Genomic DNA, 13,240 nt, shown 5'->3' on the forward strand with positions numbered 1-13,240 from the left:
TTCCCTTAGATGTCATCTCTTTCTTCTACTTTACCTGAAGTGCACTACCACTACTTAGGAAAAAAAGCATTAAAACTCTCTACAAGAACAGGGTAATAGGGAAGAAAACACATAAGGTATATCAGACAAACAGATATGATATTCCTTTCATGTATTGGTTAGTTTAAAACAAGAGTAAAAAAAATACTGAAATTACTATTAAAAAAGAAAAACAAAACAACCTCCACCTATCCTTTCAGCATCTCTGTCATCAGAAATTTGGCAGTAGTGCACATCCAAAGCTTTTATCAAATGAAGCCACTCATTTTTACATTGTTCCATCCGTTTTATTGTAAAATACTAGACATTTACGTATTTACTGTGTATGTATTTCTTTTAAAATGTGTAAGTCTTATGTAAATGGATATAAATATGATTTTTTAAAAATAAAATCTATGGTACATGGGGTCTCAGTGCAAACATTTGACAATACAGTGTCAATAATACTGTTTGTATCTTTCCATTCCACCATTTTTACAGTTTTTGGATTGTAACAGTCAAATTAATATGTTTAGCAGAGTTAGAAGCTTCAACATGTTCCTACTGAGAAAATCTGTCAGTATTTAAGCTGAACACCTGCCTCTGATGATGTATAATAGAATGACATAACCTGGACCTGGAGCCAAAATGGACCTCTAAAGACAAAATGGAAATGTCAGATATCTATAGAGAAGCACCATGATGGCTCACCTCTTAACAAATAAACCCAGAAGAACTGTTTACAAAAAAAAAAAAAAAAAAGGCAATTTAATAAAACATGGTTTATACAAAAAACCAAAAACTTTCTTCTATGTTACCTGCGGACCAAGAAGAATCTTGCTTTACCAAGACCCACTTTTCGTTCCAGGATCTTCAGACACCAGCCAGCATTGGAAAATTAAATCTAATATTTGCATAGAATCAGATTCTCGTTTCCAGATATATTCAACAAAGAAAATGAAAGAAAAGAGAAGCCAAACCCCACCATTTCTTCATTATAACAGGGCATTAGACAGGCTCCTGTCTAACGTTATGCTTTTAGCCAAGATGGCCTTGCTGAGACTTCACAGAAGTCAGTTTTATCAGAGGAAATAACTGAAAGACAGAGTGATTAATATATAGTGTATAAAAGTTTAGAAGAGCAACTATTACCTGCTGTGGCTTTATTTGGTGGTGTTATTGTTGTTTATTCTTTGTTTAAATGGGAAGTTTCAAAGTAAGACCTACTTAATAGTCATTTACCTATTTGCTATTTTTCTGCTGCTTGATCTTAGCTCAAGACCTGTCTTTTAGTTATTTCTTTTAGCAGTTTGATCTGCAATGTTTGCACGTACATAAACATTTGTTTTGTCTATTTTCATTCGGCAAACTTCAGTCAATCAGATGGTGAAAGATTTTTCTCCCCCAATGTCAATAAAGAAGAATTCAGTGCTATTTGTGTTTATAAGTCTATTAAGCTTGGTACGTAGTAGCATTAAAATACTTGGATGCCAGATACTTCTCGTAGCTAAGCATAAGCACTAGCAGGTATGAGTTGCGATGGATTTACTGGTCAGAATCTGCCACGAGAGGGAGCACTGAACTTGCTGATGGGTGCGATACGATGGCTTGGGTTAGCACACAACTGTATAAAGACATGGCTCTTTAACGTACGGTTCTTTGAGCTTAACCGACATCGTTGCTGATGTTCCTCCTTCTCCCCCGCAGCCTCCTTTCGGATCGTTTTAGTCCAGGATGTCACAAAGTAGAGCAGTCCAACCGCTTCTTCAGTGATTGCAGTATCATTTGAATACACTTCCCCTTGTAAGCGCCAGCTCCCGTTTTACAGGATTTCTTTTTCAGCCCGAATTGTCACAGCTTACGCTCAAATTCAGGGGTCAGAGGGGAATGAGGTGTGTTGGGGAAAAGAATGAGGCCAAAGCTGCAGGTATCCTGCCCTAGGAGTACAGCACCCCCAAATTATTTATTCCTACAGTGGAAGGAAATGGACCAGAAGAATTAAAAAAAAAACTTTTTAAAAGACTATTATCGTGACTTTGTTTTTGATCTAAGGCTAATATATAAAACTCTCCGAGTACATCCCTGTCTCCCCCATACGAGCCGAACCTCTACGCTTACCAGCTAGAAACTGGCTTTACTAAATGTTGTCTAGTTGTCTCTGACCCTTTCAGCACACTGGGAATAATTATTACATCAATCTCTTCCAGCCAAGTTTCAGTAACTCCCTGACCATTCAATACTACCCACATGCTTCTCTCTAAAAACAAGATTAAGAAAATCAGTGCTCTCCTACCACTTGTTAAATGGGCTTGTTCTTCTTTGACAGTACAACCAGGTTGCTGGGCAGCACCAGAGCTGTGCACAAGAACGACTACTCCTTCTCCCTTCCTCCAGCTCAGCACAAAGCTAAAGCTGTAGACAAAGCATTCTGCAATCACAGTTCCTCAGCAAAAGACTCCTCTGGAAAACAAAATCAGTGCCTGTGAAACAACTGTTTTTCCATACTGTACTGCTGCAGTAATGTGGCTTTCTTTGTCTGTGTTTTCTGAATGCTGATGAATGACACATTTGGCATTTCTGGAATCCTCCATCATGGTACCAGGGCAATAGCAGAGTGAGTACACCTGACCACTCTGCCCCTCTCTTTTATCCCAGTCTTGATCTTAAAGGATTCCCAACAAAACAGGAAAAAAAAAGCAAATAAAAGAAAAAAGCAAATTTAAAATGAAAATAAAAAAGCTCAGGCTTCCTCAGAAAGCAGAAGTTATTACAAACATTTTTGTTAAGGACACACCTTAAGAATGCTAACTATTCAAGCTCTTCAAAAACCGTTCAGAGTTGTTGCTCATCAATATTAATATAAGTAAACAGCCCCTCAGAAAGGTAAGTGCCTAAATATCCATTACTAATGTTGGTTTGAGGTTTGTTTTTAAAAAAGTCTGATATTAATTCTTTCCTCCTTAAAAAAAGAGCCCCAGACTAGAAAACAGGTTACCTTTCCTTACAAGTGAAGAAACTGGGGTAGGAACATGAGATATCATTGGCAAAACTATAAAGATCTAGGAAATTAATTCTCTTCTCCTACATCCTATTGTGTATCTTTACTAAAGGGCTGGTGCTCTCACTAGTTAGTTCCCCTCCCCTGCTTCTGCAATTGCAGCATGATGGCTGCAGCTGGGATAACTACAAACACAATCAACTTCACATCTCAGCTTTCATTATACAAAGAAGTAACGGCTGTGCACCTCTTGAATGTGCAGCAGTTTCTCTTGTAGCTTCTCACTGATTTAAAAAAAACAAAAACGAAAACAAAAACAAAACAAGCCACCAGTGACAACTCCCAAGATCTCTCACTTGCCCTGTGGCTGTTCAGCATAGATAAGTTGTAGCACTGTGAAACTGAAAAATACTCAGCAGTCTCTGCAAGGCACTCCATTATTTGGCATGGGCCTCCTATTAAAGCCTTGGTACTTGAATAATCCATCCAGAAGAAAATAGTATCTTCAACTAAGTGCAGCTTATATAAGAAGTATTTCAAGAATGTTATCAGGACATCTCTGAGGAGCAAAATTACTCCCCCACATAAATCACTAACCTGTATAGTTAGCGTATCTACAATAAAGCATCATTAGCCTTTACTCAGTCTTTAAATGCTTTCGTTCTCTGTTCAGATGTTGATTTTCAACTAAATCAAACAGCTGAGCAGGGCAGCTACCTTATGCAATTATTTGGCAAAAAAACCCAAAGTGCAGCACAGACTGAAACTAGGCTGTTTTATTATATGACTGTATGACCAGGTTCAACATGGTTGGCTCAGCTGCATGCAGTCCCTAGTGGAAAAACCACATGGACATTTTATTTATTTCTGATGTTACTGGTAGAGCTCATTGACTCTACAAAAAGGTCACAGGCACAAGGCAACATCAGGGTATGGCTCATGTTAATTAGCACCTATCTATCACCCTTCAGCTCCTACATCAATCTGCTGGTTTATTTTATCACGTAACAGGGCTATCATCCTTACTTCTACCCAACAGGAGATAACAGTATTTCTGGAGTCTTTTGAGGACACACTGCAACAGCAAAATATGTCTAGATTTAACTTCTACCTTAGTTTAGCCTAAGTACAGAACCTTTCATACCAGCATCATCTGAATGTGCATATTGCATTTCTTCCTCTGGAAAGTATTGCCGAGTTTGAGTAACTTCTCTGCTTTTAAATTTCTCCATGAACATGTATTTTAAAAAGGATTTTTACATTTATTATGCAATTAAGAACCTGCAGCTTTATAAGTAATGCATGTAGAGAGTGTATCCTCCATCCCTGGTTTGTTGAGAACCCTGTAAGTATTTTTAATGGCCTATAAGGTCAAGAACGGGCTGCCTAGCATCTGTATTTTCTAAATTTCTTGGTTATGTATATATCTCAGTAATTCTGAAACATCTAATTATGCCAGCAAAAGCACATTCTGGTTATCCTTATCAAAACTGATACAAACCACAACAAAATTATCAGAAAATGCAAAGGATAAAAGCCTGCCTTTATTGAAAATACATGGTTTTCATTGAATATTGCTCTGGACAAATCAAGATTTTTATAGATTTGAAAGCCAGAAACTATCTATCGTTCTACAAAAAAGACATTTCAGAAAGTTATTGAGTAAAAACATTATAGAAATATAATTTGTAGCAGAAAGACTTCGGGGGGGGAAAAATCAATGGAATCAAGAAAACTAATTTAAAAAATTTAAAATTGATAAAATTTTAAAAGACATAAAGGCTCATATTTTACAAGTGAGGACAATTTATGTCTGCAATAATTTTCACGTTAGAATTCCTATTTTATTACTGTCCTCAGTTCATGACTTACCTTTTGTAAGCTCTTTTAGCCAAACTCAAGTTACTGGTCACATTATACAAAAATGGATTGAAATGTAAGGTTACATGACATCATACGAGACAGAAAATCCAATAACTCCTTCCCTTTATAGCTATAGAAATGTATGAATTCTATTTGCAATTCTTAGCAACCTTAATATCCAGCATGTAATGACAGCATGCAGAGACTTCAGTGTGCTTCATTGGCTGTGACAATATGGTGAAGAATACAGTAACATTTCTGAAGTAAAAAAATTTAGTCCCAAATCATTACTAGTTTTTAAAATGTGGTATTTCCTAACAGAAAGTCTCTTTGTATACTTCAGTAACTGACGTGTTTGTTATCAACGTATTATCCCATTTAATTTTTCTTTAGCACTTCTTCAATGTGTTTAAACACTCCAGCATCTTCAATTGTTGGTGTTATCTGAAAAGGAAGAATAAATAGAAGCATATGATAGTAGATTGCAGTCCTTCAACGGTAAAATGGAATTTCAGTCAGAGAATCTTCTAAATCTAGCTTTTGAATGCAATCAAGAAAAAGTATCTGGAAAACTCTGGAATGTGAAAATCTTTTGGGTAATCTACAGTAGAAATAAAATATAATGTACTACCTGAAGTCATGGACCAGTTGCAGAATGGTCTACAGAACCGAAACCATGATGATGTGTCTTTGGATGTGCACGTGTGCCTAATTCATTAAAGCATACCTCTCCAACTTACCTTATATGGTTTTCCACTGACAAGCGCAGAAAGAGCTGAACGTGGTATCTTGCCAGAGCGTGTTTTTGGTAGCTGTTTCACAAACGCCCCCTTCTGGAAAGCTGCTACTGGACCAATGTTAGTTCTAACTCGCTCAACAATCTCCTCCAAAATCTTCTCCTCTTCCATCTTTATACCTAGTGAAGAAGTTCATATCCTTTAACCTTTCTGGGACTATTGCAAGTCTTAGTAACATCAGTAGCAGCGAGCTCTCACCTTCTCTCAGTACACACAGCGCAAATGGAACGTGTCCTTTTAAGGGATGCTCCTGGCCTACCACAGCACAGTCTGCCACAGCGTGATGGAAGAGGACACACTGAGGGACAGAAAACAAGGCTAAACTGAACCAATAACAACAGCACATTTCAGTGAAAAAAATTCCATAGGCACGGACAATAAAAAAATAGACTTATTTCTTACATTTTGGCAGCAAAAAGTATTTAATCAGTACACCTCAGGATTCCAATTACACATGTTGCAGATGTACCTGTGTGTATACTTTCATGCACGCTTACGTGTAGTTTTCAAACAAACCTAAGAAATAAAAGCTATGGCAGCACAAGATACAAATACAGAACAAAGCAAAGCCGATTTCCTTACAGCTTTGGGAGAGTATCACATCTTTGTTCTTGTTCGTGAGATCTTTGCTGGAACAAATAACATTAGTCTAACATTACAAATAACATGGAGTTAAGTGCAAGGAGTAAGGTCCAAAACCACAGAAGCACTCCTACTACAGGGCTATAAAGTCATATTTGTTCATTCTCTCTGGCCCCTCTATCTTTTTCATTCTCTGCTGCACAAAGGCACATTTTCATCCAAAGCCAAATACAGGCCCAACCTCAGCCTGTAGCCAGCCTAGTTCAGCTCAACTCTCTTGGAAACATTAGGTCTCAGCCCCCTCAGACAAAAAGGGAATTAAATGAGAGTCCCCCTCTTCCTACTATGCATTTACACATTTACACAAGTGATGAACAGAAGCACTAATATCTCAAACTCTTAGGAAAAAAAAGTGAGAGATTCTCTTTTCTTTCCAATTAGCTAGATGAGGTTCTCACTTCCTGGAAAAAAGTCACAAAGATGTCTCAGTACATACTGAGAAGTACGTTACACTGGGACAAAGTTGGACTTAAGATACCAGCAGTTGTGAATCCTCTTCCAAAGCAACTGGCTTTTTTCATGTAGTTATCAGTGTCCCTTGGGGCATCTTGCTGTCAACAGAGCTTTCAACATATCCTCTGTACCCAACCACAAAGAGGACCTAACATGACCCTACACATAGGCCACACAGAGGCCATGTAATGCGACGGTGCATATTAGTTTATTTGTGCATACAAGGACTATACGTTTGCCAGTAACAGCTCTTCACATACTGTGTTGTCAAAACCAAAGGCAGTGGGATGATGGAAAGGAAGACTAAACGAAAAAAAGTTTTAAGAAGAATAAAGGCACCTTTTTTTTTTTTTTTAAGTAGGAACACATTTGCATTGGCTATTCATACAGTGGCATAAGCATGAGGAAGAAGACAGGAGAAAAAAACCTGAGGAAGGAAAAAGCTGAATCACTGCTGTTCCAGTTAACAAAAAGAAGGCTCTTGTGTGACCTAGTTGTGAAACTGATGGTGGAATGAACAATTCAAAGGGTCTCCCATAACCCATCCTAAATGCAGATTTCACCATCCTTAAGATTTGCGGTCAAACCAGGAAGTAGTTTTTAGCAAAATAAATCTGTACAGAGTGTTTCTTGCATACTTTGAAAGAAGCTATACTCACTTCACAAACTATGATCCCAGAAATGTCCCATGCTACAAAAAAGCAAATGGGAAATACTTAGCTTAATATTGGAAGCATGCTCTATCAAAGTACAAAAGCACGACCATTTACACGCACATTTTTAAACTGTAGATTTTTCACAGTAATGAAATGGGATGTGCACAAGCCATATCTAGAAGAGCAAGTGCAACAGCCTGGAGTTAGTTCCAGCTGGGCTTATCTGAGAACTGGAAGGGCAGAAAACCCTGCTGCAAAAACACTGAAGTTCAATATACATAAGTGCATTTGAATCCAGATGCAGTATACTTTGTCCAGAATTGTATCCAAACTGACAAATCATACAGGAATGAATTTTATGCAACTCCAAATCTCCATGGTATTTCAATGCATTACATACACCTATAAGCCTCGGTCACTTCTAGTCCAGAGCCTCAATAATGCATTCCATTTCCTGCTATATCTGACTTCTTGACCCTGACCACAGCAACTTGATTGACAGAATAAAAAAAGAAAGAGAAAAAGAAGACAATGCAATGAATTACAGAAAAGCAAACTAGTGAGGTCTACAGCCAGAGGAACTGTGCTTTCCACAAAAACATAGGAAAAAGATCAGCAGTAATCTGACATTACCATTAGTACCATAATTACCTACCAGGCATCAACAGGACCCCTACAGTGGAGATTTATGTGTTGCCAGCTCGTTTTGTAGTAGCTTGTTTGTGTCATTCCGGTCTGTCACTTTTTCATACAAGTCTTATGTTAAGCTGGAATATTGCAGTCACTGCAATATTTTTCTTCACTAATTTATCCCAAAATCCTGTCAACATGTCTTTGATTTTGGAACAGCTAATTTCAAATGACTGAAAGTGTAAATATTAATTTAGAAATTTTTGAACTTTGTAAAACAGCTGAAAAGATTAACAGAATCAGCACCAGACATTTAAAAACTGTTTAAAAGTAACAAAAAATCTCAAGAAAGTGAAATGACATTCCTGGAATGATCATTGGGCATGAGGATGGATGCCTAATGTATCAGCAGACAGAAACCTCACCATCAGGAAGGGTTTTTCTCATGCTGAATTCCCTGATTTCAAGTCTGTTGCCTCAGATAGGCAAGATTTGATCTGGGCTTTTTCAGAAAGAGCCAAAGCAAGTAGGGATACCATAGATGTACAGACGAGAAAGATGGATGGATCAACCCAAGCTGAGGTTACCATAATGGCTAACATTCACTGATTGGCAAGGTAAACAGTAATACCTACTGCACTGCAGCGAAGATGAAGCCCCAATGATACTAATAGACACCTTAGACAAAGAAACTGATTGTTTGGAACATAATGAAGCCGAAATTCTTAGTCAAAGCACTAAGGAAAAACTTGTTAGTCTTGTAATCCAGCTATAATGTAAATGCAGATAATACACTTGCTCAACAAGGTGACTGTCATTTAATTAGATGGCGATTCAATGAACCTCTAATTCTGTATTTACTGATCTTACTGAAGAGCTAATTGTGGTCTTGTTAATGCTTTCCCATTTAACTAGCAATTTGCTGTGCCTGCATTAACAACACTCTTGTTTTTTAGCTTTGTTCAACAGGTGAATAGAAAAGCTTCTAGAATTTTGTAGTGATGAAACATTTCTTGTTCCTAGGGGAAAGACCTAACTAGGAGGGAGAAAAACAGAGACACTGAGCTCAGGATGACGGATACAAAGGTAATACAGCTGAGGAGGTGATTCACTTCATTTGTAAAACTAGCATCAGATTCAGCCTGAAGCAAAGAAGCAATGCCCAGCTCAGCCCTTGAGCAGCAGAGCAGTAAGGGGTGGGGATGAGATTCCCTGCTGCGCTTTAGTAGAGCAACACAGAAAACTGTCTTCAAAGGGAAAAAGGTTTAAGCAGACTAAAAGCCACCTTTATGGCTTCATAGACTCAAGTCAGGACAGTGACTGGTTCAGCTCCCTGGCTGACCGATCCTCAAAGGATTGCCTATGTTTATCTGAATTTTTTAATTTCTGTGTAATCAGAATTTCTTCTAAGTTTTCTCGCCTTTTAAAAAAAAAGTCACTAGACTGATAGACATTATAAAGGAAAAACGACTAACAGATTAGTTTGTGATTCAGTGAACAGTTAAATTCAGAGTTCTTAGAAGTGTTTTTTTCCCTTGTACATGCCCAGCACACCCTTTCCTATACTCCCTGAATAAGCAATTGATATGTAATCAGGGAAATTTGTAACTGGCAATCAATCACAGCAGTTCCAGAGAGGTGAGTGAACAACGATATGAAATTCCAACACTATTCTGAACAACACTATTTCTACATTTTTAAGTTGCATGGGTATTACACCAATGAATTTCAATTTAACAGCTGGGGTTTTTTTATAGAAATTTTTGTTGGTCATTTAGCACTGCTCATGCAATAAGAGACAAAACAGCTCTCAAGAAACTGTGAAGGAAACTCTTCAAATAAAAAAAAAAAAGACAATGTGAGTTTATGTGAACTAAAAACTGTATTTTAGGAATAAAAGATTCTACTCCTAAGAAACTACAGTAGCTGGTGAAACTACTTGGCACACTGACCCTACGTTATCTTAATGTATTCCCCCAAAAATATGTTATCAGAGCTTACAGGAATGCTTTCCATGTTACCACAGCGCCCCTTAACTCCACCTTCAAATGTCAATTCATTCCTGTTTTATCAATCCAATGGTACAAACTGCTTATTGTTGACTAAGTTTATTATGTTCCCGGAAAGCACCTTAATAGCCAGGACTTGCAATTAATGTTTTTGTTAAAGTACCAGTGCAAATGCAATCACAAAAAGCAGAAAGAAAATGAGACATTTTGTGAGATTTTCAGTCTCAGCTTGCTTCATTCATCTTTCGCCCTTCTATTTTACTGTCAGGCAATGCTCACCTCTTCAATTGCACCTGCTGAAATTCTGTGTCCGGCAACGTTGATCACATCATCAGCTCGAGACAGGACATACAAATAGCCATCTTCATCCATATAACCTGCATCCATAGTATCATAATAGCCCTAGACACAGTACAACCAAAAATAAACTCAGAAATACTACTAGGAACATCCATCCATTTCCCGTGAAACCAAACAAACTGATTGTTTCAAATTAAATACATTTTTGGAGCCCGAGAGACTTAATTCTGTAATATTTTTCATGATTCTTACATTATAATATACTGTGCAGCTCCCTTTCCAGAAAAGGTTTTGCAGTCTTTGTTAAGACAGAACAGAAGACAATACATAAACCTGGATTTTTTCCCACTCTACTTTCTTTGACCCCTTACACCTTGGAGAGGGATGTTGCCTGAATCTACAGGAGGAGAGTGGAATTTTCACAATACAATGACAGTTGTCAAATTACCCGGAAAGATATTTCTGTTTGCTAGATCCTAACATACATCATCATCATGCAAGTGCACACACACAAAAGATTTGCCTGATCAATTCACTCATTTCCTTTTATTGAGCCAAACCTTCCATTTTGGACATTCACATAGGACCAATCGATCAATTTCTATAAGGAAAGGAGGAAGCCAGTCCTTGGATAGTTCATCTGACAAGGCAATACCTAATTCAGTAAGGAGCCTCAAACGTATTTACATGCATAGTGGGCAAGGGTATATTTTGGACTGATACTAATTTAGAATGACTGCATGTCAAGAGCAGAACTGCATTTGAAGCTATGCTAGTCTAAGGTTGCAAGGCTTATGTCTTTTATTAGATCAAATGACATAAAACAACTTTTATATTCAGAACCTTGAGGTTTACGTCTTCTGTTTCAGATCTTACAAAAGAAAAAAAAGTGCGCCCGAAAGCTTAAAGTACGTATGAAGAAAGTTTTAGCCTGAAATGTTTGTAATTCTGTAAAACATATATCAAAGACCTTCCATTAAAATATAATTTTGTATGTTACCCAGTTTAAACCTACTATCATTAGGTTCTGCAGGATTACCAAAAGTTTATCTAATTCATTTTGTACTTCTTACTGGAAATTTTTGGAAATACAACTTCTGGAATGTTTCCTGATTTTCCCAAAGACCCGAGAATGCTCCAGGAGGCAAAGGCAACCTTAAATTAAAAAGAGCAGTGTGAAGTAGTTAGAAACACAGATATAATGAGTACAATTCATGCTTCCCTACTTTAAATTCAGATAAACAATCATTGGCTACACAATCAGAAACAAGTCTGTTTAATAATATGCTGATAACAGATTAAAAAGACCATATATTTGCTGTGGTTTGCACATAGCTCCAAACTATATCCGGACCATAACTTTTATATACCATAAGCATCTCTGGCAGTCAGTGAAATAATGTTTGGTCCACTAAACACTATATACTGTACTATAAATATGTTATCAGCATTCATCTTTCAACACTTGCAAGGATGAATTATCTGTCAGAAATGCGTGCATACATGCTATGATCTTTATTGTAGGTATCTCTCTAACATACACACATATGTATAGACATATGAATTGAATTATCAGATGCACAGATCTTTAGTTTCTGTAAAAAGTTGTAACTCAAACGACTACAGTCATGAGAATCTGAATAAAATTGCTTTGCTTTTCTATTTAAACTGTACATAATATTGTTGGAGGAGTTCTTTGAAAGTATATTGATGAAAGTCACTTTTAGAGCTTTCTAAAGTAACTGGACTTTTTTTTTTTAAGAAGTGAAGTTGTAAAATTTTGGATTGTTTTATTAGTTGAAATTTCAATGCACACTGTATACCCATTCTTCAGTCAAGGATATAGCTATGAAAAAATATGGGATATTTTGCATATATAACTGCTAGAAGAAAAGCTCAGCTAACAAAGAAGTGGTTGTTTTTTCCCTTCAAAGCTCTGCTAGGGCTAAACCCAGCTTACTTGAACTGCCTAAGAGATATATATTCAGACATATCAACACAAGTTTCATGAAGCTTAACCCTAGTAACAGAGAGAGAACATGCAACCAAGCATATTTATACAGATAAAATCATGAACGCTTCATACGGATTTTACTAGCATATGCCTGCATTCCTAATCAGCAAATTTTTAGCCAGGGGTATTTTATTTTGTACTCCAATAGGGCCCCCATGACACCAAAAGGCAACATCTCTAGCAGTGAAAGACCCCTCTGTAGCATAGTAACATTGGTATCATTACAAGTCTCCCATGATGTTCAGGTCACAAGAACAGGTGCTACCAGCTCAGTGATATGCACATTTCTAACATTACATTTACAAAAATAATAATTTTTTTTAACCTAAAAATGGTACAAATAGTACAAGCTACATTGAAAAGGCTATATCATCTAGTAATGATTCAAATACATTATTTTTTATAACCCCAGGTTTTTTCAGCTTAATTCAGCTCAATTAGCATAATAGAATATACTATTATAAATATTACTGCTTTCTTTGAGTGTTCTGGCTCAACACATCCTATAAACCACATTCGCTGAAACTATGGTTAAGGTAAGGCCAGAAATGCCAAGACACTTCCCAGGTAGTCACCCAGGCTTCAGGAGGGCAGACTGGCTTCTGCTCACCTGGAGGGAATTCACTGGCTTATGTTTAAGCCTTTCAAGCTTAGTAAGCATCCTTGTGATACACAGTCATAACCTATAGAGTATTCGCCTTGAAAAAAATTAATTAGAAAAACAATATATCGACTGGTGTTTGCGTGTGTACGAGTTTAAAAGAAAAAAACCTCTTGGTTAGACACAAGAGAAACCACCAGACAATGGTAGTTACTAGGGTTGTTGCCTGGTTGCTAATAGCATAGCAATTCATAACAGC

The 13,240-nt window shown here is 37.1% G+C and overlaps 2 protein-coding genes across 8 annotated transcripts in view; one reads left to right on the forward strand and one right to left on the reverse strand.

Moving 5' to 3' along the window:
* Positions 1 to 1,452, forward strand: part of PPFIA2 (PPFI scaffold protein A2) — a 344,808-nt gene extending 343,356 nt beyond the window's left edge. For all 7 annotated transcript variants that reach the window (XM_075080712.1, XM_075080714.1, XM_075080713.1 and 4 more), the window contains one exon: positions 10 to 1,452. The gene's annotated coding sequence lies outside the window, so the exon portion shown is untranslated. The remainder of the gene's footprint in view (positions 1 to 9) is intronic.
* Positions 1,453 to 4,538: 3,086 nt separating this feature from the next.
* The window catches only part of ACSS3 (acyl-CoA synthetase short chain family member 3), a 95,880-nt gene continuing 87,178 nt past the window's right edge, over positions 4,539 to 13,240 (reverse strand). The window contains exons 12-16 of the mRNA XM_075080720.1: positions 11,440 to 11,521; positions 10,346 to 10,468; positions 5,875 to 5,974; positions 5,620 to 5,795; positions 4,539 to 5,323 (exon numbers count right to left, since the gene is read on the reverse strand). Of these exons, the coding sequence (XP_074936821.1) occupies positions 5,258 to 5,323; positions 5,620 to 5,795; positions 5,875 to 5,974; positions 10,346 to 10,468; positions 11,440 to 11,521 (547 nt within the window). The 3' untranslated portion in view covers positions 4,539 to 5,257. The remainder of the gene's footprint in view (positions 5,324 to 5,619; positions 5,796 to 5,874; positions 5,975 to 10,345; positions 10,469 to 11,439; positions 11,522 to 13,240) is intronic.

The sequence above is a fragment of the Phalacrocorax aristotelis genome, chromosome 1 (assembly GCF_949628215.1).
Source record: "Phalacrocorax aristotelis chromosome 1, bGulAri2.1, whole genome shotgun sequence".
NCBI lineage: Eukaryota > Metazoa > Chordata > Aves > Suliformes > Phalacrocoracidae > Phalacrocorax > Phalacrocorax aristotelis.